This window comes from Bactrocera oleae, chromosome 4, assembly GCF_042242935.1.
Source record: "Bactrocera oleae isolate idBacOlea1 chromosome 4, idBacOlea1, whole genome shotgun sequence".
Taxonomy (NCBI): Eukaryota; Metazoa; Arthropoda; class Insecta; order Diptera; family Tephritidae; genus Bactrocera; species Bactrocera oleae.
The window spans coordinates 30,290,339-30,318,109 of record NC_091538.1 but is presented as its reverse complement, the minus strand read 5'-3'; the positions used below and the strand labels follow the sequence as shown (position 1 = coordinate 30,318,109).

The 27,771-nt window shown below is 36.9% G+C and overlaps 1 protein-coding gene across 2 annotated transcripts in view; it reads left to right on the top strand.

Annotated features, from left to right (window-relative positions):
* Nucleotides 1–3,383: 3,383 nt before the first annotated feature.
* The window catches only part of clu (clustered mitochondria protein homolog), a 46,111-nt gene continuing 21,723 nt past the window's right edge, over nt 3,384–27,771 (top strand). The window contains exons 1-2 of one of the 2 annotated variants that reach the window (XM_036358990.2): nt 3,384–3,477; nt 3,593–3,776. In XM_036358990.2, the coding sequence (XP_036214883.1) occupies nt 3,665–3,776 (112 nt within the window). In that variant the 5' untranslated portion in view covers nt 3,384–3,477; nt 3,593–3,664. The other variant, XM_036358991.2, reaches the window with a different exon arrangement.

Sequence of the window (27,771 nt, the reverse complement as noted above, 5' to 3'; positions counted from 1 at the left end):
GATCCAGAGAAGCTACGGAAATGTCAGCAAGATGATCCAGATTTGAAAAGTGTAATACACGGATTGGAGTTGAATAAACGTCCAACGAGAAAAGAAATAGCTGCAGAAAGCCCAGTCGCAAAGGCTTATAGGGCACAATGGAATAGTTTGAAGTTAGTGTCTGGCTGCTTGCATCGCGTATGGAAAAGCGAAGATGGGCAAAGTTCACGAGCTCTGATGATTGTTCCAAAAGTAAAAATTCCTGAAGTTCTCAATGAGCTGCACAATGGTCCAAGTGGAGGACACATGGGTATCAATAAAACCTTGGAGAAATTAAAACAAAGATTTTATTGGGTTGGTTGTATTCAATCAGTTACGGAGTGAATCGCCAATTGTGTCGAGTGCATTGCTGCTAAAGGGCCGCGGTCCAGGAGTCATGGTCAGATGAAGCAGTACAATTCAGGTGCGCCATTTGAGCGAGTAGCTATGGATGTAGCTGGTCCATTTCCTATCAGTAAATTAAGAAACAGATATGTTTTGGTAGTCATGGACTATTTCTGCAAATGGCCAGAGGTATACGCAATTCCTAACCAAGAGGCAGGATTTGGGTATCGAGATATGGTGTTCCAATAGAATTACGTTCTGACCAAGGGAGAAATTTTGAATCAGCTCTAATACAAGAGATATAGCAGAAGCTGGGTATTCGGAAAACCCGTGCAACTGCACTACATCCGCAACCCGATGGCATGGTAGAACGAAAGTTGTGGACAAGTATCAAAAATATTCGGATACCCATATATCCTTGTTCCTGATGGCTTATCGGTCTGCTGTACATGAAAAAACGGGGCAGACTCCAGTAAGGGTAGTTTTTGGTAATGATCTTCGACTACCGATTGATGTAAAATTTGGAATTAACGCCAACGGAGGAGGGAATACTAAGAAATTCAATAGCATCCCAGAAGACGAGATGAGGGATATACATGCTATGGTGAGACAGTGCACCAAAATTATTAGCGATAAGATGACAGCAAAATATGACAAGGCAATAAACTCTGAGGGTTTAATTGAAGGCGATTGGGTATAACTATATAACCCACAACGAAAGAAAGGGTTATCTCTCAAATTACAGTGTAATTGGGAAGGACCATACCAGGTTAATAAACGACTCAATGATGTAGTGTGTCGCATATAGACCATTGGAAGACCAAAGAATAAAATGAAGGTGGTTCATCTGGAACGGCTTGCAGCGTTTGGTACCGCAAATATGTCTAATCGGGACGATCAGACTAAGGTAGAGGGCAGTGTGGCGAACACGAATACCAGAACAAATCAGAATCGACGATAAATTGCCAGAAGCAACTAGACAGCGAGTTCGTAGTTGCCAGAATGTTCTAGTAGCGAACTTTTGTTAAAAATTTACTATATAAGGGCTACCGGATTGTGCAGCAGACACAGTTCTTATTAGAGTGTTGCCGTGTAAAAAGCAATTAGGCTATAAGCAGTAAGTTGTAAACTCGAATATAGAGCAATAAGTGTTAAGTTGTTGGAATAAAGATAAGTGTATAGCCAATAAATTGGGACTTTAATTTAACAATCCAGTGATCGAACTCAAGAGTGAGTTACAGGTAGACGATTTATCGAGAAATCCGTTACAATTGGTGTCTAAAGTGGGATTGTCAAATAAATTCTCAAGGAGATAATTATTTGAAAATGGCTAAGTTTAACTATTTGAAGATTCTACAACGGAAAAAAGAGCTGGATCAACGTGGTTTGTCGACAAATGGATTAAAAACTGAATTACAATCACGGTTGAGAGAAGCCATGGAGGGAGAAATTTGGAATCAGCCCTAAATGCCGGAAACTGGGTGTCCGGGAAACCCGTACAACTGAACTACATCCGCAGTCCGTTGGAATGTTAGAACGATTCAATCGAACTTTAGAAGAACAAAGGAGGAAAGTTGTTGACAAGTATCAAAAAGGTTGAGATACTCATATATTGTTGTTCCTGATGGCTTATCGGTTTGCTACACATGAAACAACGGGGAAACTCCAGAAACCTTAATTTTTAGTAATTATCTTCGGTTACCGTTTGCTTTGAAGTTTCGAAGCGCAACAAAATTACGAGCAATAAAATAAAAGCAAAATACCACAAGAATGAAGTCTGAGAATTTTAGAGAAGGAGATTTAGTATTGTTGTTTGGTAGTACCCACTGGGCTGTCCCCAAATTAAAGTGTAATTGGGAAGGACCATACCAGATAATTAAACGACTCAACGATGTCATGTATCTCATACAGACCTAGAAATAAGATGAAGGTAGTTCATCTGGAATGGAACATAAAAGTATGGAAACAATTTAGTAAAGTGTTAGTGGATAAAAAAGTAAACAATATAAACATACGTTATATTGAACGTACTTAAAATTGTTGAATTTAACAAAAATATAGATACAAAATTTGAAGAAGCTCCTCTTACCGCCCATACACATATTTGACGCGAAATCGTAGGTCGTGGGAACAATTCTAAACTATATTGGTCAATAGCAGCATTTTTATTCGTTGATATATCTTTTAGTACCACGGTAAATACGTTTTATGTTATATTATTTAATGCGAAACGGTTCACAAACCTTGCATTGTGTGTGCTGTGCGTAACGTCATGCGTTATGAGCAATGTAGGTGCATGTTCAGATGGGGACCCTTTTTGTCGCCCAAAATGATTTTCATGCCGAGGTGATGGCGAAGAAAGGCGAAGAGACCGTACCGCTTGGGTGGCACGTTTTGCGTTTTCTTCCGCTCCCTTCTCGCTTCTACGCAATTCGGCATTCCTTTTCATTGTGAAATTTCTTTCGTGGCTAAAATAGCGCTCGCGTTGAAAGGAATATGTACAGTATTCGGAAATTTTTATGTTATACTCCCGTTTTTGAATGTAATATGCATGCATGAATGCAAACGTGCATAGTATAGAATGAAATATATATATATGAGTGACATAAGTGTGACCGTCTTTATGCCGTTTATGCAGCTGAATTCTCTTATAGCTATAACAGCTGACAGCTGGCATTTCATGTTCTCTTTAGAAACTAACCAAGACTCTTACTTTCGGTAGAGTTTGCCAGAATTTAACTAACATGTGGTTGTTAACCAGATATTCAAAAATCATATTTGGCATATTGGCGATAAAGATCTCATCAAGCAGTTAACCATATGGTAACGGATTTTTTGACAGATCGTCTACATTGTAATTCATTCTTGAGTTCGATCAGTGGATAAATAAATGTCCGAATTTAATGGCTATACACATAGTTTTTTTTTTTATAATTCTAACAACTCTATTGTGTAATGCACCGTGTTCGTCACAATTTATTGATAGAACGGTCCTTATTATGGTTCTCATCGATATTATTGTAACATATACCAGATTTATTTATTATCGATAGTACACTCGATAATTTTGTAACTTTATTTCTTTTTCTTATCCCAGCGGGTTAGGTTTGAACTGTTAGTAACATTTGTTTTAATTTATATAATATAATTATTCGAGAAGGTTGATTATATATTTTGTTTACTCCTCTTTGAACGATTGCATATAATTAATTTTGGAAGTGTCTTGTAGACTAACGTTACATTGTTGAACGTGTTGTGTAACTTGGGTTTTGAATTGATCCTGCATTTCATAAGTGGAACAATGGCTCAAGAAAACGAATTGCAGAGCAAGGAAAGAGCGGTTTCGGGAGATGACATTATGTCTTCGTCTAAAGATAGGAGTAAAGTTTTAACCGAAAGTATAACATCGAATGGTATGTTTATTGGATTTATGTAATATATCTATTTTTAAAGACTTTGACATAGGAGTTTTGGTTCTTGAACCTGTAAAATTTTATAACTAAAGGTGCAATTAATCCATTTTACTATTCCTATTAATAACACACTACATGATTAAACGTAACCTGCAACTCCCACGTGATTTGTAGCGCTTGAATTGAGACGCTTTGATTTATCTCTTCTTCAGCTAAAAGTATTGTTTTCTACTTTATAAAAAGCATCATAAAATTTAACGAAAACCTCATTGGGAGATTGTTAAATGCTATTTGTTTCCTTTTAATTTTATTTAAAGTACGTATTTTTGCGATTTAAAATGAATTATACACTTATATTTTTCACTTATATCCACTAACACTTGACTAATTCGTTTTTATAATTTTTTTTTATATTAGATGCTGCAAAAATAGCTTTATTTCAATATTTAAATCATTCTTCAATTTTATTATTTTGATAATAACAAAATGGTTGTGAATGTCAAAACATCAGTGTTGCCATACTAATATATTTTGTAAACGAAGTAAAATAAAATAAGCAGAGAGATTGTACCCTAGATACAGGAAACAACGCAAAAAGAAGTTCTGCGCCAAAAAACCTCGATACACCCCGGTGTTGGATCGCCCAGGGTTATTTTTTTGGGAAAACTTTAGTTTATCAACGATTTCAGGGTTAAGAGGGGTATGGTTGGATAGAGGAGATTCTTCAGATCTCGAATATATATAATTATTGCCGCCGGAAACTTATAGTTTTCGAGATATTTGCATTTTAAGTTGAAAATTTCACAAATTTCGTTTTACAATTTCTCGATTTATGGTTATCTTTTCTTTTATATTATGCACTTATTACACACTAACACTTCACTACAATGTTTCTACATATTTATTTTATATTAAATATTTAAGTATTTGCTTTAAATAAGCATTTAATTTTTACACAATTGGATGAAAACAATCAAAATAAATAAAAAAACCTAATCACACTCTACAAAATATTATGAACTTAATTTTCCATTTTAATAAAAGAAAAAGGTTTTATGGCTTGAACGTATGTTTTATTGCATCTGATTTCACAAATGGATCATGATTTTTTATTTGCACTGGCCGCGCTTTAAAAAAATAACCCTGGTCGGTCCAACACCGGGGTGTTCATAATTTATTAGCGTCAAAGTTCTTTCCGCAAATTTTTTCTTTAAAGCAAATACAAAAGTACTTAAATATTTAATATAAAATAAATATGCAGAAACATTGAAGTGAAAAGTTAGTGTATAATAAGTGCATAATATAAAAGAAAAGACAACCATAAATCGAGAAATTGTAAAATGAAATTTGTGAAATTTTCAACTTAAAATGCAAATATCTCGAAAACTATAAGTTTCCGGCGGCAATAATTATATATATTCGTGATCTGGAGAATCTCCTCTATCCAACCATACCCCTCTTAACCATGAAATCGTGGGATGCTACACTAAAGCCCACCCATTTTTTTGAAGCGCGGCCGAAGGCCGCCAACGCAAAAAAAAGTTCTGCACCAAAAAACCTTGATACACCCTGGTGTGGGACCGACCAGGGTTATTTTTTTAAAGCGCGGCCGAAGGCCGCCAACGCAAAAAGAAGTTCTGCGCGAAAAATATTTTGATACACCCCGGTGTTGCACCGACCAGGGTTATTTTTTTTGAAGGACCGCCGAAGGCCGCCAACGCAATATGAAGTTCTACAAGAAAAAAGTAATATTGTCATAGAGGGTATAACATAATACTTAACATCAATGCTTTGTAATAGTTTATTTCTCTAGGTTTTGGATTCCTGTATTTGGGGTATTATCTGTTTCAATTTCTTTCAGTTCAATTACAAAAGATGTTGATAAGGTAACACTGGTTATTTGAAATTTTGCAACCCTTTTGTCATTGTCAGAATTAATATAATTTAACATTAATTTAAATATTGAATTGAACTATTTTTGCACTATATAATGTAAAATAAATGTGTACAAACGAATTAGTGAAGTGTTAGTGGATATAAAAGTGGATAATATAAGTGTATAACTCATTTTAAATCGAAAAAATGCGTACTTCAAATAGTCGAAATTTTGAATTTTAAACCCAAATATCTCGAAAAGTATAGGTTTTCCGCGGTTATATCTATATATATTCTTGATCTGGAGGATCTTCTCTATCCGCCCATACCCATTTTATCCCCGAAAGCCTGGGACGTTATACTAAAGTTTTCCCAAGTATTATTTTAAAAAATGGCTTATACTTGCAAAATACAAATACAAATTTCTATGTATGTAAACTACTCTGTCTGCATTGCACTACCTACATATATTTAGTGAATATCAAATTAAAAAGTTCACTCCTGTTTGTAATTAAAGGAAAACTTCCTTACACCTTCCCCGGAATTATTTATTACCACTTCATTTTTTTCATTTATTTTTATTTGATTTCAAAATATTTATAATATGTAGATATGGTAATACTTATCATAATATAAAATAAATGTGTTAGTAGATATAAAAGTGAACAATATAGGAAAATTTTAGAATACCGTCCCAGGCTCTTAGGGATGAAATGGGTATCAGCGGATAGAGGAGATCCTCCAGATGAAGAATATACAATATTAAAATTAAAATATTGAAGAATGATTTAAATATTGAAATAAAGCTATTTTTGCATCATATAATAGAAATATATTGTTTTAAAAACGAATTAATGAAGTGTTAGTGGATATAAAAGTGAAAAATATAAGTGTATAATTCATTTGGGTCGGCTTTAGTTTAGCATCCCACGATTCACTCAGGGTTAAGAGGGATATGGCCACTTATTAAAAAAAAAAAAAACTCGTTAAACTTAATCAGCGAAATTTCGACAAAAAGTTAGTAAAATGGTTTTATTTATTTTTTTATAAAAATTTGGATTTTTTTTTTATAAAGATAGTATTTAGTTGCGTGACTTTACTTTTTTAATATTGCTGCACAGCATCGTGATATTGAGTCAACAAGTTTTTGGCATCGTTCGGTGTAAATAGACTGCCAATTTTTCCTCATCCTGCCATAGTTGCCTTGTCGATGTGTGTTTACATTGGGCTAGAGAGTCCTTGGCATTAGACCACAAATTTTCGATGTGGTTGAAGTCAGGGGACTGTGGCGACCATTCCAATACGATGATATTTCTTTCTTCAGACCACCTTTTAGCAACTTGTATGTTTGGGATCATTCTCCTGTTGCGTCATTTTGTCGATCCAACTTAAACGTTCGTTAATTTTTCAATGTTCGAAGTATTTTCCCATCATGCGTTTTAGCCAATAACGGAACTTGGACTTTGCGAAAGAATTCTGCCCAGTTGATAGTCTTTGGCCGGATAAAGTTCCGATAATAAGGAACATAACGAGCTCCTCTCCAAGCAGTTTCTGCTGGGGTGTTTTCGCCAAACCAGGTTGATCCTCGCGCATCTTCGTTCTGGATATTGTAGCAGATTAAATGCATGATACTAAGCACCTCTTTGCATGCCCAACAAACCCAACTCATCTAACACCCTTTCCCCTATGGTCCGACCCAATGGTTTTTTGCGCCTTCCCCGACGACAACCAAACTATAGCTTATCATCCAAGCAGGAACTAGGAAACCGTTACAGCAACAACAACAGCAACCAATAAGACTAAAGCTGACCGATCCAAAGAGGGTTCGATAGCCGAAATAACAGCCCTTGACCGAATAAAATCCGGGTCGATTCCGGTAACGTAAAACCGGCTGTTGTGGGAAGTGGCCCATGCTGCCAACGCACAACTGCGTCACTTGCTCCAACTGCTGTGCAATCTGCACCATGTTCGCGCAATACGCCGTCACCCCAGTCGAGTGACCAAGAAAGAACCTCCACGGGGAACCACTCGGTAACTCCGGGTTCCTCGCACAGTCTGTTCCGTTTGTCAGACCTTCTTACGTCGGAACGTCACATCAGTCAAGTGCAATTCTTGTACTGGCAGGTGTCACTTTCCGCCGTGTTCCGGCCTGCGCACCACACGTGAGTGGAGTGCGTCGAATGTTGCCCGTGCTCTAGAAGTCGCCAAACAACACCTCATTGCCACAACTGCCCCTGCGGATATTACAGCTACAACAACCACCACCTACACGTACCTCCCTCACCCCCAGGATCACCACTAAACACCCGAGACAGACTGCAGCGCAAGGAGATAGTTGCATTTATGAGCAGGGAACGCGTATCGATAGCTGCGATCCAAGAAACCAAGCTAAACAGCCGCTCAGATATTATGAGTTGTGCAGGTATCAACGTTTTACGTAATATACACTGCACCCTTTGGCTGACAAGGCCAAACGATGTGTTACCCGACGGCTGCGAAAAATGCCAAAAGACTGCGCACCACTTTTACCGATGGGGAGGTTCGGAGTGCCATCAAAAAGGCCAAATCGTCCAAATTTATTTGCCCTGACGGAATAAGCACGTGATGCTCCTACATCCAGACTAAGCGGGAGTGAGCTACCTCAACAGGATGGTGTCCTCTCCCCGCTACTGTTTAATTTCTACATCTCGAAACTCCCCCAACCACCAGATGGAATTTCCGTGACCCAGTACGCTGATAACTGCACGATATTGACCTCTGGCAATGGAATCAATGGCATGTGCTCGAAAGTAAACGGCTCTCTCTGAGACCTTTCTCGCTTCTTTTCTGCAAGGAGTCTGACACTTTCCTCCACTAAACCCGCATTTATTCAAACTAGACGAAGAAGTACAGACTGGATCTAGACATTTCAGTCGGTGGCACTAAAATTCCGACAATCAACAACTCTAAAATTTTAGGCGTTACACAGTCTGCGCTCCTTCACTCAAACAACCGCGATAACTGCCAAAGTACAGAGCCGCAACAAAATCCTCAAATAGCTAGCCGGCAGCTCTTAGAAAAAAACAAAGAAACGTTGCTGGCGACATACAAGGCAATTGGTCGGCCGGTCCTAAACTACGCTGCACCGATATGGTCGCTTGGATGTAGTGCAAAGCAGACGAAGAAGCTCCATACATGTCAGAACATTGCACTCCGGACAAACTCTTGATGTCCTCAATCAAAAACCTAGACAGAGAACTTTCGGTTAAGGAACACAACGAGCTTCTCTCCAAGCAGTTTCTGCTGGGATGTTTTCGTAGAAAGCACCCCTGCAGTCGTCTACTTCAGGTGGAACCGGGTCCCGCGAACATCAAGAGGTCCTTCCTTTATTACGTCGACGACATTAGATAATACACCGACCAGACTTCGGACGCAACTAACTTTATATATGCACTGATCACCATTCACAGCGGAGTCATCAACACTTTCACCGACTCCCTCTCAGTAAATGGCGTACTTTAAGTCAAACCATCTCCCAAACCAAGAATCTAGAGTGACCCTTGCGCAACTTCGTTCCGGATACTGTAGCAGGTTAAACTCTTACTTATCTAGAATCGACCCCGATATACTAAATATACTCATCTAACACCCTTTTCCTTATGCTCCGACCCCGTCGAAACAGCTCGTTTCCTGGGCCTACCGTTAGATGATCTCGACGACAACCAAACTGAAACTTTCCATCCAAGAGGTGATTGTTAGATAACCGTTAGAACAACAACAGCAACCAATAATTGTTTTTTACTTTGACATAAATTTTGCCCTCAGAAATAATTTTTTTTTCAGCTCTATCTTTTCGAGTTAGCAATTCTTTTAATATTATGTGTCGTTCACTAAGCGCAGTTGATCGCAGCCAACTTTACCCCATACCGCTTTACCGTTATAGATTTGAACAGCTAATATATCAAGGCTCGTTTGTGAAAAATGTTCCTTAATTTTATGGAATAGTTTTGTTTGGTACCTTATCGAAGATTGAAGTTCGAAAACAGCATTTTCAGCATATTTTACGGTTTTACTATCAAAAGGAGAAGATGGCTTGACGGAACACCAATGCCAAAATTTGCAAAATTTCTTTCGGGCCTGGAAGGACTCTTGAAGCCGATGTGGATAAAATAAAGTGGTCGATACCAATCCTCAAATAACAACTCGAGAGTTTGCTAAAAGATTGAATTTGTCTAACGCGACCGTTCATGGAAAGGTAAACCAGCTCAAACCACTTCGAAAGCCGATAGTCACAAAAAATCGTATGTTATGTGTTGGGTGGGATTTCAAAGGGATTGTTTATTTAGAGCTTTTGCCCGACAATACCACGAATAATTCTGAAGTTTACTGTAATCAGCTGGAGAGATGCACTCTAACAGAAGAAGCCAAGTCGATGAATAGAAAAAATGTAGTGTTCCACCAGGATAATGCGAGACCTCATACAACTTTGATGACTCCCCAAAAGCTTTTGCAGCTTGAATGGGATGTGCTATAGAGCTGCAAAACAATCGATAGTCGGACCGTTCGATAGTATCGATAGTTTTTCCCCTTGAAATCTACTTATTTTCGCTGGTCTTTCTACATTTAATTTTTATGAAATAAACATTGTATTTATTTCTAAAACAAAACACGAACAATACTGCTCAATGTAATATGAGTACAAGAAATGTATACTTATAAAATGTTTCGGCAGAGTACCTTATTCCTCCATAATCCTTTTGTTAAGTTCTTAATAAAATTAAATGATTAATTCTTATTAAAATACATGAAAACCGTAACGTTCAAAATTCTGATTCTGTATGAATAAGTGGGGTTATGTGCTGCCGGCATTTCAGAACATTAGAAATTTTTACCTCATTGTAAATATTTCCGTAACATTCCTTCTAACGCATCCAACACCTTATTAAAGTGTAAAACATTGTTAAATTTAATAAGATGGTTTTTAGTGCTACCACGTTATCCAAAATTAGACTTCACTCTTGGTATTACCAGACAATATTAATATGTTACTATATTAAGTGAAATTTTACAATTAAGACATCATCAAATTAAACTATCGATAGTAAGACGAAAATAAAACTATCGATAGTCCCATCGATTATTTGACAGCTCTAATGTGCACCCACCATATTCTCCAGACTTGCCCCCTTCGGACTATCACTTGTTCCGGTCTCTGCAGAATTTTTTGGATGGGAGAACTTTCACCTAGATAATTAGCGGTTCTTTGTTTACTTTTTATACTCTTGCAACATGTTGCTACTAGTTTTGTTCACCTAACGGTTGTTTGTATCACATAAAATTAATCGAGATAAATATAGGGTTATATATAATATAATATATATATGACGGTATAACCATATAACGGTACCGTTTAAAACAACTTAAAGTGCCATAAATCAATGACTTATACGCCAGAGACATTAAATTTTACCCTCTAGATGGTATGGGAGGACTTTATAGGAGCCGCGGTCAAAAGTGAACGATGGATGTGGTACCGCTCACATTCAGGGGAAATCACATATCTCCGGACCCTGAGTGCCTTTGAGGTATCCTTGCACGTTGCAAGAGTATAAAAAACACCCGAATTTAGTCCTTCCTTACTTGTTTTAAATTCAAAAATAAAATTCTGTTTGTGAGAACATTACCAATGGTAAATACACATTGTCTGGTAAGCGAATTTTCGTTTGGAATGTTTTATCAGAAATCATAGAAATGAAAGAGTCACCCCATTTAAAAACTGTCACACCGTCAAAAATGTACATCATGCATTATTGCAGACTGCCAGCCATTTTCAGCGGTGCATGTTTCTGGCTTCTAGCAACTGGTAAAATTCTTTATCAAGAGCACGTTGATGTAGAGAATTTGCTAGCTAACGCAACAATAATTTCCTGCAAAGCCCAAAAGTACGCGAATGAAAAAAAAGAACTTAAAGACGAAATAAATAACATTGTAAGCAGCGATGGAGCTTCAGCTACACTCGATGTCTGGACGGACAAATACGTAAGACGGAACTTCTTAGGCGTCACCTTCTACCAAAATTACTAAAATCCTACGATATGCTGTTGGGCATGCAATCAATAGATTTTGAGAGGTCTATGGGTGACAATGTTTTTAAGAAGCTTGACAGTCTTTTTAAGGACTGTGATTGAATTCTATCTAATTATTCTTTTTCAATATGTTTAATATCTAATATCCAAATTACTCAACACACGAAGCTAAGACAGAATGCGACATCACATCAATATACATATATATGTATTATTATTATTTGTCCTTCGAGTGCTATGATTGTTTGTTTGCATCATTTTCTGCTCGGGTTGCAATTTCGATCGAACATGTATATAAAGAGTGATTGAACATGCTCGAACATACACGGTGTTTTGAAATTTTCACATAATTTTAATTTGTTAAACACGACTAAGGTTTTGACGGTCTGAAAAAGCTTTGCAAATACAAAGTCTCACAATTGTAACAAAAATAGCAAGCAAAGCGAAACAAGTTATTGCAAGTTTTTATGTCGACGTCTAACATTAACACATTTCAATCTGAATCAAGAAAAAAAAATGTGTTTAAATAAGCTAAGCCTCAGTAAATAACCACACCACTAAACTCGGTTGAAACTGGCGCACCCTAATAATGCCCACCACATACCCACCAATACACCACATCAGATGACACCACACAGGATAATACAACACATCACAACATCGTGCGTGTATATTGCCACCTCATTCGAAAAAATAGCGATCCTGCGCGCAACGCGGCATTTGATTATACACGTTGATGCGACACGCGTTAAGCTATCTCGATCAGCTGAAGGAGAATCCGGACATTGGCGGAGTTCAAAGTGATACATCGCTTCGCTCACCTACGGACCCGTTTATCAATAATAATTTTAATTGTAACATTAATATCTCGTTGTGTTATATAATTAAAGTCTCCTTTTATTTCTTATCCGAAATCAACCGCATTTTCATTTACATACATTTGTATAATATATAACGCGAGTGTAAGTGAATTATCAACAATTTAAATTCTGTGGTGGGTGTTTCCCACTAAATTGGACACCCATTTATTCAGAAGTAATAAAAAAGTTCAAAATATCACATAAATATAATAGTGTCCAACACAACTAATATTTTGACCGCGACTGTTTACAAGGTGCGTTCCAAAGTAAACAGTAAAAAAGTAACAAAGTAAACTCTAGTGGCGCCATCTATGTCGACTAGTGCGTTAGAATCTGCTATCCTTTATCGACTTCCAGTAAAAATTTCATGAATTTCATCTATTGGAAGTGAAGTTATTGCGTTTTAAGTGACAGTATGTTTTTGTCATCAGTGCGAAAATGAGCTTCAAACAAAAAGCCAACATTAAATTTTGTTTTAAAGTTGGTTAAAACTTTTACCGAAACGTTTTAATTGATGAAACAAGTTTATGGCAATGATTGCCTATAACAGAGTGCACGAGTGGTTTCAACGTTTCCAAAGTGGTCGTGAGGACATAAATGAGAAATGAGCCGAAACCCAAAAAATCGCGCGTGGAGAAGTCAAAAGTGAAGACAATGCTGATTTGTTTTTATGATTCCAAGGGTATTGTCCACAAAGAATTTGTTCCACCCGGCCAAAACGTTAATGCGGTATTCTACCTTGGAGTTTTGAAGCGTTTGGTGCGCCGTATTCGACGTGTTTGGCCCGAATATCGCGAAGATGGAAGTGGTTTGTTGCACGATAATGCGCCGTCTCATCGATCGACGCTTCTGGCCGATTATTTGACCAAAAATCACATTTTAACAATCAACCAGACGTGGAGACCATTCAAAAGGCTTGCACCGACATACTGGTGGCCATACCGGGCAACGAGCAAAAACACTCATTCGACATGCTTTTGGATCGTGCAAAAAGCTGTATTAAAGCAGAAGGAAACTATTTTGAATAAAATTAATTGATTTTGCCGATAAAACCATTTGTTCTGTCGTTTTTTTTAAGTCCTGTTTACTTTGGAACGCACCTTGTATAGTTTCCGCTGACTGATGGTTTTTGAGATATTTTCATTTAAGTTTCAAAAAGTCCACCATTTAAGTGCGTGTTTATTCGATTTATAGTGAATTTTATATTTATGTTTTTAACTTCTATATCCACTCACACCTCACTAATTCGTTTTTACATATTGACTGTCCTGGGTCGTCCAGTATAACGATCTTTCGAAATAACGAATTTTCGGTCTAACAAGCCGTCAATCAATTAGGCCTTCTACCAAAGGCTTATGGTTCAACGTCGAAACCTAATCCATATTAGTGTTGCCCTTTGAAAGACAATGTCGAAGAAGATTAAATCTAGGTTCTACTAGGGAAAATTCTATTGGTTGGATGATTGAATTCAAAAAGCGTTTCGGAATACGTCTTCTTAAAGAATGTGTTAAAAAGCTGCAATCTAACGTAGATAAGCTAGAGAACGTAATAAAAAATAATAAAGTGGTATTTATTGAAGATAAATATTAATATTTAGTGTTTCCCTTGTACTTAAAAAGAGGTAGCTCCCATATGTCAGGTTCAAATCCATGTTATCCGTCTATATCAGAATAATCCATTCGGTATCAGAGTCACTTTTCAGAAAGCACTTATTACTCGTATTGCAAAAGCTTTTGCAATGCGTTTATTGGTCTAGTATATGATTTTATTTATAGCGCCTGGATCCATATCGGGGTCGCATAGAATATAGATTAAAAATCGTCCGCAATAAACGTAGAATAGGGGATTATTTCCGAGGGCGACAGATCAACCACCCTATCTTAACTTTACCCAGCTCTAGGGTAACCTTGGCATCCGGAGGAAGCAGGCATATAAGAGCTCATTGTATGTCACTACGGCATTTTCTCATACTTTTGACGCTTGGTTTCTCCAGCTTTTGGATCGCAAATTTCTTTAGGATTAGTATTTCGTCTAGGTTTTATGCACTATTGTAACGGAATGTATATTTGGCTGTAGCACAACCATTTCATCCACCACTGTTGTTGTTGGATAAAAATAAAAATCCAGGTCTGTTCCGGCTAAGTAGACCTGACTGTCGTGGTTACGGTTCAACCAGCGCTCCCCAAGGACGCTTTGAAATGATTCGGCTCTCTTGCTGTTTGATTTTTTATTTCAATTGGCAGGTCTCCCTTAATCCATTCACTACCATGGAAATAAGGCATCCTAGCAGAAATTTTATAACTCGAAAAAATTCAGTTCGCACTCTATTTGAATCAGAAAACATGGGTACTTCTGATCACCTGATTTTGGTTCGTTTAATGAGTGCGAAATATTTTATAACAATTAAATGGCAAAAACATCTTTTGAATGAGCATGTTTTTTTTTATAAAGTGCATCGCTTTTCGAGAGAAAATCGTTTATGAACCTCCACGTTATTTGGTGTATATTTAAAAGTGTTTTTTATAAGAACCAAGTAAGTGCGCAACAATTTATGTTCCAATAGTATGGTTTAAGCCACATTAAAGGGATATAAAACTGTGTTCGAAATAATCGCAGCGGCATAACCAGGAATTCAATGGAAAAAAATAATGGTTTTGATTTATAATATAATTCATTATTTTGTTTAATTTGCTGATATTATAGCTTGCAAGAAAAAAGGATTCTTAAAAAAATAACATCAAGTGCTTCTTAAAATAAATAAAACAGTGTGTAAATAAAAATTTCAGCTGTGATTAATAATAACAGTATTGAGCATTTTACGTGAAAACCCAATTGATTCAATATAATACTATAAAATAAACAATTAGTACTTTATCGGATGACTGTTGTTGAATAATATAGCTGCCCAACTCCTAGTCATGGAGTCCAGCAAACCTCTGACTTTTTAGAGAGAAATGACCTTCCATACCTTCTCCACAACACTCTATAACTGCTTCGTATTTGACGGGTTCGCTCTCCTGACGGTTTCCTTGACCCCTGCCTAAGATTCTCAAATGGATTAAACTCAGGTGACTAAGCTCATAACCTCAACTCCATTTGAAGTAAACCAGTTTTTTACAAACTTGCTGGAATGCTTGGGGTCGTTGTCTTGTTGATAGATCTATTATCCCATTCAGCGTGTGGTAGCATAGTCGACTCGATTATTTCAACATACCCTTTTAACACAGCACACATGTTTTATTTCATCGGACCACAATATGTTGCGCCATTTTGCGATTGGCTAAGGCAGGTGCTCTGAACCAACCGCCAACTGAAAGTTTTAGCTGTTATCAACTTATTTTGTTATTGTGGACGTAATAAGACTAAGATTTAACTCATCTTTAATTTATTATATTTTGAGGTATAAAAAAGCTTTTCTCTTTCCAGGGCTAAAATTTTATTCAACCTTGGCCGTGAAAAGTGCCTCTTTTCGTTCCTGTTGTTTTGGGATTTGGCTTTCATTTTTTGCATTTGCAATCATTTTAGCTACCCATTTTTGCAAAATAAATGTGTTCTCAAATTTTAAAAGCGATGTATTCGCTAAAGAATTGTTGAATCAATTGACATTACTTAAAATTTTCGCATTTCAATCAAATTCTTTCAAATAAAATGACAAGTTTACTTGCACTGCTATTTTAAATCACAGCCAAAAACAACTATGGAGCACAAAAAATAACGGGAATCCAAGAATGTGATAACTCTTACAAAAGTCAATTTAAACACAAAGGTGTTGATTTTTGGGCCTATGTTCTAGCATAGGAAAAATTACAAGAATTTCTTAAGTGTAATTATTATTTCGAACACAGTTGGTTTATTCCACTGGTGGACACTAGTTATATGAAAATACTAAATATATTCTTATGTTTAAACATTTGTAGAATGAATATAAGAAGCTTCATTGGAAGTTTGACCGAAGACGAAGAGGCTGCGATGCTACATACCAGCGAATCTGAGGTCAGCGAATTTAGTGCGACCGATTCCGAGTATATACCAAATTCCGTTCAACTAGCAATTCAAATATTGATGCAGAGAATGTAAACAATACGCAAATACTGCCCAGTGAGGGTTTCAAACTAAAAGTCTTTGATGAAGATATTGTTCTATTGGCCATATTATTTCCGTGAAACTATGCGCAATCCAGATACGGTTTTGAGTTATCTCAAATGAAAACATTACCATTTCTTCCCATGGAAAGAACTTGCAAATTTTTAGTGACTGTTTGAAGATATATTTCGCTTAGTTTTGCAGATATAATATTATACTAAGAAATTGGGAAGACGCACGCGAAGTTATTGTTATGAGTAACTGTCACAAGCCTACAGTTGCCTTGGTTCTGAGAACGCTGAAATATGGCTCTAGGCTTTCTGTCAACTCCTCAATCACCAGCAGTTTAAAACCTTGTATAATAAAATGTAAAAAATTCGACTTAAAATATGTTCATCGATTTTTCTTATGTACAAACTAACCATGCTTCGCACGGGTATTAAACAACTATCTCAAGTTATTGTTTTTAACACACACTCTAATACTCGCTTCTTTGTACGAGGGGATACAAATTTTAAAGTTAGTTCGATATTAGTTATTTTTTTTAATCTATTTTTAATTTTTGTATTATTAAGTTTTTGGTTAATCTTTGATTAATTTCTTTTTATTTCCCATGTTTGTAAAAAGTTTTTCAAAGTTAATGGCTACAATTCATAAGCCATTAAATTTATTGAGTCAGAGCTTTCCTGATATTAGATGTCGTTTTATTTTGTGCCATCAAAATAAATAGATTTTCAGGAGCTCTGACCCGCGATATGCCAACATATTGGCTATGAGTAACACATTATTTTCGTAGGTTGATCCCTACTAATTCAAAGGTTTTACTTTGGGACTTGTTAATAGTTAACGCGAAAGATGTTTTTACCGGAAATTTATTTGATCGGTAGATCAGTTGGGTTCATCGGTATCCTCGGTATATGAACTAGTTGACCAGCTGCTGGGCCGCTGATAATGGTTGCCACAATTAAATTTCCTTCAATTCCATAAACAATTCAACAATTTAACAATGTGGTTGAAGTAGCTGTAAACATGTGCAGTGTGCATTGTAAAAAGTGCTCCGTAATATCTGAAAATATTACATCAATCGTATATATAAAAGTGAAAGAATATTAAATTAATGCCTCATATAAGTTTCCTTAAAAGAAAATAATAATTCTTATAAGAAAATATTATATAAAGGATGTACAAAGAAAAGTTCGATTAAATTTTGATATTGAACCATAATTGAATTTCGTACAACAAAGAAAGGTGTGTGCGACATAATATTGTGAGGTGTAATAATAAAAAGCATAACAAACATTAACATTGATTGTGAATTAGACATCATAGAGTGAATGAATGCATTGATAATACACGAAAATGACTCCGGAATTATTTGGAACATATCTTTTTTCCTGTATCGTGTACTTACAAAATGCCACCCAAAAAAGTAAATACAACACAACAGATTTGTGGTTATTGCTCAGACATAATCCGGGATAAAACGCAGCCAAGGATTCAATGTGCGGCTTGTCGACGTTGGGTTCACTCAAAGTGCACCAACCTTTCATCCGATGAGTTTAAATCCATCGTCAACAGCGTTAAGAAAAAAGAAATAGTTTGCAACTGTGACTCATGTGCAAGTGACATTAGTGTTAAGACATGTGATGTATTGGATTTCGATGACGAGGCATCAGATGATCCGCCACCGTCAAAGGATATAGAAACCTCACTCAAGAGACACTTTGAACGTTTTACAACAAATTATGAACGTGAGTTCAGGGACCTAAAAAAATCAGTTGTAAGTGAAATCAAGGACTTAAGAAAAGAGGTAAGCATACTGTCAAAACAAAACGTCTCGCTATCAAATCAATGTTCTGCCCTGGATGACAGACTTACATCATCAACCTACCAGCCAGGAAGAGTTTTTCACTGAACTGTCGGAACGAAAACGCCGTGAAACCAACGTGATTGCCCTAAATATTTCTGAGCCTGATAAAGCTGCTGGAAAGGACCGTTTAAAGGATGACAGAACAAAGTTAGTCACAGCTTTGCCTCCCAGTCTCAAGGATGAGGCCACTGAACTCAAGTTAGGTAGACTGGGTCGTCCTATACCTGGACGTACACGTCCTCTTCACATTACCACCCGCTCAGCAGCCGATGCACTTTCCATTATCAAATACAGACCAACAGACGAAAACTCAGGTTTTATTTTCAAGACTGATGTTACTCCCTCTCAACAACTTCATCTGAAAAATTTGCGTCAAGAGCTTGATTCCATTGTGAAGAGTGGTGATGACAGTAACACAATTAAATATATCCATGGTGTCCCAAGAATCGTTAAAAGAAATTTTCGTCCGCTCAACGAGCAAGAAGAAAGTATCTTACGTCCACCTGTTCTACCAGAACGTCAGAGGTCTGCGTACAAAACTCTCAACATTTCAAACCGCATTAGCGGCTAACCAGTACGACGTTGTATGTATTTCGGAATCCTGGCTTCACTCATCCATATGTGATGGTGAAGTCATTGATTCAACATATAGTATTTACCGTAAAGATATTACCTGGGACACTCATTAGACTATTCAAGTCACTTGTACTACCAATTTTGGAATATGGTTCGGTAATCTGGTCTCCCTACACTAACACGACAATCGATAAAGTTGAAAAGGTGCAGCTTAAATTCTGTAAGTCACTGGCCTATAAACTATCTTCACCAAGTCACATCTGCTCTACTGATGAGGTCTACCTGTGCTACTGTATAAACAAACTGTCTTCTCGTCGACAGGTCGCTGACCTCTGCTTTTTCTACAAAGAAGTCAATAACATCACTGATGCTCATGAGATCCTAAACAGTTTTGAACTCGCCCCTGCTGGTCTTACCCTGAGGCGAAATAGATTACTAAAAACATCGAAATCCAAGAAAAATTATGTTATCCATGGTCCTCAGAATAGACTGGCTAATTTAGTAGTATAATGCCGATTGGCGTTTAAATAAATAAATAAATTAACAAGTAACCTCGTCCCATTGCACATACACGGATGGCTTCAATTTCTCAAAAGCATGATTGGAATTGTAAGTTTTAACGTCAATTCATGTGGTGGTAGAAGGGTTTAGTGAATTTAAAAATTCGTGTGGATAATGGACTGCGTCTTCGATGTTAGTTACATTGTCGATTGATTTGTACATTTTTAGATGGCCGGGAACTTTTTGAATAATCAATTTGTTTCTTTCGTTGTCTTTATCATTCCTAGGTAACATTATTGCCGTAGAACACAACCAAAGTTGAAGTCCATAAGGGCGACGGCTTTAAGCATGCTTTGATGATATCTTCTCGCGTACCTCTGTTAATTACAGGAGAAGTCTGCCGGAAATCTCCAGCAAATACAAAACTAACCCCTCCCATGAGAGCAGAGGAGCTTCTAAAATCTTTTAAGGTTCTGTCCACGGCCTCTATATATTAGAGGCCCATTTTTGCGAATAAAACATATAGTTTGCTGCTCAAGATTTACGGAGAGCGGAAGTTTAATAATTCAATGAGTAGGTTTTCCATCCTTTAGAAGAGTTGCAGCAATTTCGCTATCAACTATAGTGTCAAAAGCATATTTCTTATCTCGGACTGATTTTGGCAAATTTTCATTAACAGAAGCGGTCAAATTATTTCTGCTATAGTGCTGTGCCACTGTATTTTTATACTCTCACAACCTGTTGCTACAGAGTATAATAGTTTTGTTCATCTAACGGTGGTTTGTATCACCTAAAACTAATCGAGTTAGATATAGGGTTATATATATATAAATGATCAGGATGAAGAAACGAGTTGAAATCCGGGTGACTGTCTGTCCGTCCGTCCGTGCAAGCTCTAACTTGAGTAAAAATTGAGATATCTATGAAACTTGGTACCGTGAGACGTTTGGTATTGCAGATGGGCGTAATCGGACCACTGCCACTGTCCGTTCGTCTGTCCGTCCGTCCGTCCGTGCAAGGTCTAACTTGAGTAAAAATTGAGATATCTTTATGAAAATTGGTACCGTAAGACGTTGGTATTGCAGATGGGCGTAATCGGACCACTGCCACGCCCACAAAACGCCATTAATCAAAAACAAATAAATTGCCATAACTAAGCTCAGCAATAAGATACAAGACTGTTATTTGGTACACAGGATCACATTAGGGAGGGGCATCTGCAGTTAAATTTTTTTTTTAAGTGGGCGTGGTAACTCTAACTAACTCTTATAGGTTTAATGTGCATATCTCCTAAACCGCTAATGATATAATAACAAAATTCACTGGAAGCAAATGTTTTTAGCACTTCTATTGACGGTGTGAAAATAGTTGAAATCGGGTGGGAACTCCGCCCACTCCCCATATAACGGTACTGTTAAAAACTACTAAAAGCGCGATAAATCAAGCACTAAACACGCCAGAGACATTAAATTTTATCTCTGGGATGGTATGAGATGACTTTATAGGAACCGCGTTCAAAATTAGTCAGTGGGCGTGGCACAGCCCACTTTTAGGTGAAAACCCATATCTTGAGATCTGCTTAACCGATCAACCAAATTCGGTGCATAACGTTCTTTTCATGTTTCTATGTCATAGTGCAAAAATGGGCGAAATCGGACTACAACCACGCCTACTTCCCATATAACACCATTTTAAATTCCATCTGATTCTTTCACTTTCCACTATGCAAATCAGGCAACAATGACTGTATCGGGATAAAACTTTGCGTGAATAGTGCGATTAAAGTATGCCACCTTGTGGCCAAAAATTGTCTAAATCGAACCAAAACTGTTTAAGCCCCTAAGTACTAAAAACCCCAGTGCCTATAGTTGACCTTCTACCGAAAATATCAGTCAATCCACAAATAAATCTCAAACGAGTATACTATTTGACTTTGCGAGAGTATAAAATGTTCGGTTACATTCGAACTTAGCCCTTCCTTACTTGTTTCAACATCGTTTTTTGTACGAACTGAAGACAGCAATTCCAAATCACTTAGGCTTTTTCATTTAGTTGTAAAAGTTTATTTTTAATTTGTATCAAACTTTAAAATGTCCTCAGTGTTTACCATGGTTTGATTTTGCTGTCGGAGTCGATGTCTAATATCATGACATAATTTGGTTTTGAAATCATCATGATTCCGATGGCTGACAAAATAAAATTATGACCACCAGAAACTCTCTCAGTTTTACTGGACATTGCGAAAGCGGTCATCGTTTTCTGCAAACTCCTGTCACGACAAGCTGCTTCATAGGTCTCTTTAAGCACTCCGTAAACAGTTTTTAAGTAATCGAATGAGATTGGACCGCGTAAGTTATGTAGCAACATCCGTGGACTCTTTCTAAAGCGGCACCTTTTTTTGCGGCCCAAATGGTCCATTGCGGGTCGTCGTGATAGAGAAGTGTCTTTGCGAAATCATCTTTGTTAGAAAGCTCAACGAAAAGCCATCAAAGTAGTTTTACGTGAGTTTTCACATAGTTTTCCACGTCATCCTTTGGGTTTCTGACGCTAAAAGTAGCTTGGTCAGATCCTTTCTTGATATATTTACAAATGTATTTGATGGCTTGAAGTGGCTTGAGTGGCAGTACTCAACATTTATGTGCGCGTTAAATGTACTATACAATAGTGGAAAATAAGGGACAATTTAATGATCCTACTTCATCTAATGTTTAGTGTAGCAATCGGTCTTCCATTTTCGGTGTCACGGCGACAATAAACTGGATATTCGTCTTCTCCGGTTTGGGTATCGTTTTTTTTTCATACGTGGTGCTCTAAGTGTTGCCCTCCGCATGGTTCGTGCATTATATTTAGTTACAATATCGTATAATATGGGACGGATCGTTTTGTTGATTTGGCAGTTCCGCCACTATGATACTGTCACTTTCGTTTCCAGCCATAACAGCAAATGACAGTGTGGAAAACCTCGTTTCTACCACCCCACACTTGCCACATAACATTTTACTTTGCCGAATATTTTATCTTCCGTAAATAATTATATGAATTTACTCATGTTTAAATGAAATACTCTTGAAATTATATCATGACAGTTGAAAGACCACTGACCAGATAATGGCTCCAGTTTAATTTCGGGTCATTCCTGGTTACACGTAAAGGTGACAAATAAGTGTGGCGTTCCATGCAGATAATGTGGAGTTCCCGTAAATGAAGATGATAATAATATTCGTAGGCAGATATTTGATGAGTCTACATTTGCATCTTGATTTACATTTGCATGTTTATTATAACATATGTAATTCAATAATTTCTGATATCATTTTATTCCATCATATTGACAATATACTGACTTAGTAAGTGCCTGTAATATTGACCGTGCAGCACTGTATCTCTTGGGCCTTTTTCTTCATCAACCAAGAAAACATCTCCCTCGTTTACAGCTAGAGCATTATATCTACCCGGGTTTGCTGTCAGTGATGGGCTGTCGGGGCGAATAATTAACTATAAATTATCTGAAGAGTTACGTTCTAATTTTATTTAAAACTTCGTGTGTATAAATTGTGGCTATTTAGTGCGGTCTGTAATTCGTTACTTAAATACAACTTTAGCGTTGGAGCAATGTTTAACCCAAACTATAGCTGATCTGCGTGGGAAGGGAAATATATTTGCAAGTATTGTGGAGTTTGTCTTGATGGTGGTTTAATGCTACCTATAAGATAATACCCTTTCCCTTCTATTTTAAAAGTTGGCAATACATTTTATTTTCTTATTTCTATCGCGCCAAACGTGTCATTTGAATAAGGATATTGTACCCACGCATGTCTTTTAAAAAATGTACAGATAGGTAATGATTATTTGTCTAAAGATTTTTTTATAGACTGCGGCAGTTCCTGCATATTCGGGAGACTTCCAGAAGCACAGCACATACCATTACGTTCAGCGGTCCATTTTTTGGCATAACACAGCTGATTTTATTCATGGCTCCGATTTAGATAGAAGACTATTGAGCATAATCAATCTGTGGATCGTATCTGATAGCCTATCTGTTACTATGAGCTAATACTCGATTATGAACTCTAGTCGTTGACGTCTGCTATCTTTCTCTCTGGCCGCGATGACGTGGGTAACGCTCAGAGCTCGATTCCCTAGTGCGAGCTTATTATTTTTAATCCTTTGCTCTTTGAGCTGCTGTAAACTCTCCGACTTGTAAGACGATTTTCTGTTTTTAATGAAGATTCTGTATAACGGCGTCTTTTTGATGCCCTCGTCTGGAAACTATTTCTAAAAAGTTAAGATATTAATTTTTAGGGCATTTTAAAATAAAGTTAAAATTAATTGTCTTTGCATTAAATTATATTCTTAATTGTTTAACCTATATAAAAATGTTATAATAATATTATTAAAACTACTGTGTTGCTAAGGTGTTTGAATAATTAAATGTTCAATATATTAGGTCAAGTAAAAAGTTCGTTCGGTTTTTATCTAAGAGATGGCGTTATTGTCCATAGTACTAGTGTTACGCGTCGCATCATGTCATACTATACGGCGCTGAAAATATGTTTATTCGCGCTAAAAGTTTGTCTTTGACAGTTTTTCGATTGATTGACTCAGTACGTTGTGAGCGCTCGTCAAAGATGGACACCAGCAAAAAGAAAATTCGCTATATTTTACAATTTTTTTTCGATCAAGGCGAAAAAGCAGCCAAAGTGGCTGAAAAAATTAATTTAGCTTATGGGCCCGATACTGTAAACGAACGTCTAGCACAAAAATGGTTTGCTAGGTTCCGTTCCGGTAATTTCGATGTCAAAGATGCACCACGCGTCGGGAGGCCTGTCATCGAAAATTGCGATAAAATCATGGAAATAGTGGAAACAGACCGTCACGTGAGCACTTATTTAATTGCTGAGGAACTAAAGATAAGCCAGAAAACCGTTTGGAACCATTTGCATAACCTTGGATTCAAAAAGAAGCTCGATGTTTGGGTGGCACACGAACTAATGCAAAAAAACATGATGGACCGAATTTCCATCTGCGAATCGCTACTGAATCGCCACAAAATCGACCCGATTCTGAAGCGGATTGTGACTGGCGATGAAAATTTAGTCCACAGACGGTGGCCAAGACCGGATTGACTGCCAGGAAGGTTTTGCTGTGTGTTTGGTGGGCCTATGGTCAAACGCTCAATTCGCCCCTCTACTGCCAACAACTGGACCGCTTGAAGGCAGCACTCATCCAGAAGAGGCCATCTTTGATCAACAGAGACCGAATTGTGTTCCATCAGGACAACGCCAGGCCACACACGTCTTTGGTGATGCGCCAGAAGCTCCAGGAGCTCGGATGGGAGGTTCTAATGCACCACCGGACCTGGCACCAAGTGATTACCATCTTTTCTTGTCCATGGCGAACGCGCTTAATGGTAAGAAGTTGGCCTCAAGAGAGGCCTGTGAAAATTGGCTCTCCGAGTTTTTTGCCAATAGGGACGCTGCCTTCTACAAGCGGGGTATAATGATGTTGGCATCTCGTTGGCAACAAGTTTACGAACAAAACGGCGCATATTTGATTTAAATCGGACAAATGTACACAAATTTATCATTTTTTGAAAAATCAATAAAAAACCGAACGAACTTTTTACTTCACCTAATATTATATTTACTATCAATTAGTACCTACTGAAAATATAATGGATACAATAAATGGAATTACTTCTGAGAAGAACTGTTGCTTAGTTCTGAAAAGAACTGTTTTTATTGAAAAGAGCTAAGTTCGGGTGTAACCGACCATTTTATACTCTTGAAACAAAATCTCCCAAATGTACCTGCATTGTTCCGATGGTCGAGATTTTCTCGTACAATAAACGTTTTTTGCTTCTAAGCGATAAATTAAAATACAACTTTGACATTCGAAAAATTTTTAAAGTTATTGTTATTAATATTTTTTGGGCGATCTTGAAACATATTTTTTTTTTTTAACAGACCGATTCGATTTTGCTTATATACAGTACGATTAGAAGTGAAAATGGCCTCTTTCATTTGTTATAACTAATTTTTACAAAAAACAATGTTTGTAAAAAATACAAAAAATTTTCTTAAACAAAGTCAATTAAAGTCAACTTTTCAAAGGTTTGAAACATTATTTTTCATAACGCAGCAATAAATATGTTGTATAATATATGTATCGTATAAATATTTATTTATAGAGAATTATGCACAGTGCAGTACATGCTACGTGATCGAAATCAGTGCGCCGCTTACGTAGCATTACCAATATACCAAATAAGGAGTAAAGTCACCTAGGTGTTTCAAAAAATTATATGAGGTTTGGGGCAAGTTTTTATCCGATTTTATCCATTTTCGCCATAAAGATTTACCATTATTGAAAAAATACGCTCTCTAAGTTTTAGAATGTATCTCTGTGTTCTACTATCATCTTCGAAATTCAATTATATATCTCACACATTGACCGATATTTTCGAAATTAAATAATTTCAATCCGATTTGGATAATTTTTGGTCACAAAGTGGCACACTGCAAAGGCACTATTCGTGCAAATTTTATTGGATCTATTTTTGTATTGCATTCTAATACTTACATTTTTAAATTCGTGATGTCTTTCGAATAAAATGTCCGCATCGAATAATTCAAAAAGTTATATAAAGGTATTGAATCAGTCTTGAATATGAAGTAATTTATTTTGATATGGATTAGTACTATGTTGCAAATGAAGTGTTTTTACAGAGTCGGTATTTTAATTATTATTAAAAAAAATAACACTTATTGTGACGTAACTATGAGGATAACAGTTGAACATATGCTTTCGCAACATTTTTATACTCTCGCAACTTGTTGCTACAGAGTATTAGTATGTATTAATATTGTATATGTATATTTTTGACGATATAAAAATACTTCAGCTTTTCAGTATGGGTCATATTCTTTTCATTTACTTTAATTAAACAGTATACAGTTAAGTACAAACAGAGCTCATATATTTTATTTAAGCATCACAAATGTTTTATTCTTTTAGATAGCACCGCTAATGGATAGATCTATACAACTTAAACATTAATGTGCAAAATAATAGCTAACAGGTAGAAAACGACAAAATTCCGAAGTTATATCCGAAATTATAATAAAATAAAAGTCTAAGTACAAAATATTAACCGTCGCGCACTCAGAGAAAAACACTTCTTTCCAGAACGATATTGGTTTTTTTTATGTGTTGTGTCCTTATCTTTTGAATATTTTGCGCGCATTATTACAAATTGTTCTGTTGTTAGTGAAACAGAAGTACCTTTCCTAGTAAGGTCATCAGTATTACAGGTTTTTGCGATTCCGCTATGGCCAGGCACCTAATTTAGTCTAATTATGCAATAACTCGATGCCAGACATGGAGAGTCGAGACATACCTCTACTAGTTTCTCTCTGAAACAGGCTACACCCCGGAGTAGTAGATCTGCTGCCTTCTTAATGGCAGCCAATTCCGCTGCAAATATCAGGAAGCCCGAATCGCTCGTTGACTCCGCACTGATTTCTTTTTTAGCGTAATCATTACCATCGCATTCCACCATACGAAAATTCCCCAGAACATTACAAGCTTGTCTATGGTTTTATAGGATCAAAAAACTACTTTCGGTCAGAAGTCCCATCTTTTACCAATAGCTACTTAAGTAGTGTAGGGTAACCCAGGCTTTCTTTTCTCTTTTGATATTGTGTTTCCACGAGAACTTCCTGTCTAGGATGAACTCAAGATTGTTGATACTATCTGCATGGTGGAGACACGTTTTTCCCAACAATGGTAGATGCCCTTCCGGGTTTCTTGAAAACCATGATCTAGAGAAGTGGCGAGAGCGCCCCGTGTAGGGTGCCCCTACTCATATTCCGGTGTGAACGTGCACTACTCCATACCACCTTCATCGTTCTATCGCAGAGAAGACTGATAATGAAATGCATAAGACTCGATTCAACACCAAATCTATTGAGAGGCAGTACGTTTTTGAATATACCTCTCGAAATCGGGAAGATCCTTAATGCGAATTCTTTATTCCTAAATTCTCTATCCAGCCAAATAATAACGATGTGCAAGGCAGTGTTCATTGACATGCCTTTAATATATGCATTCCTTGCCCTTGAGAATCGATTCTTCGGAGTGCTAACCCTTATGAGCTTTTCCTT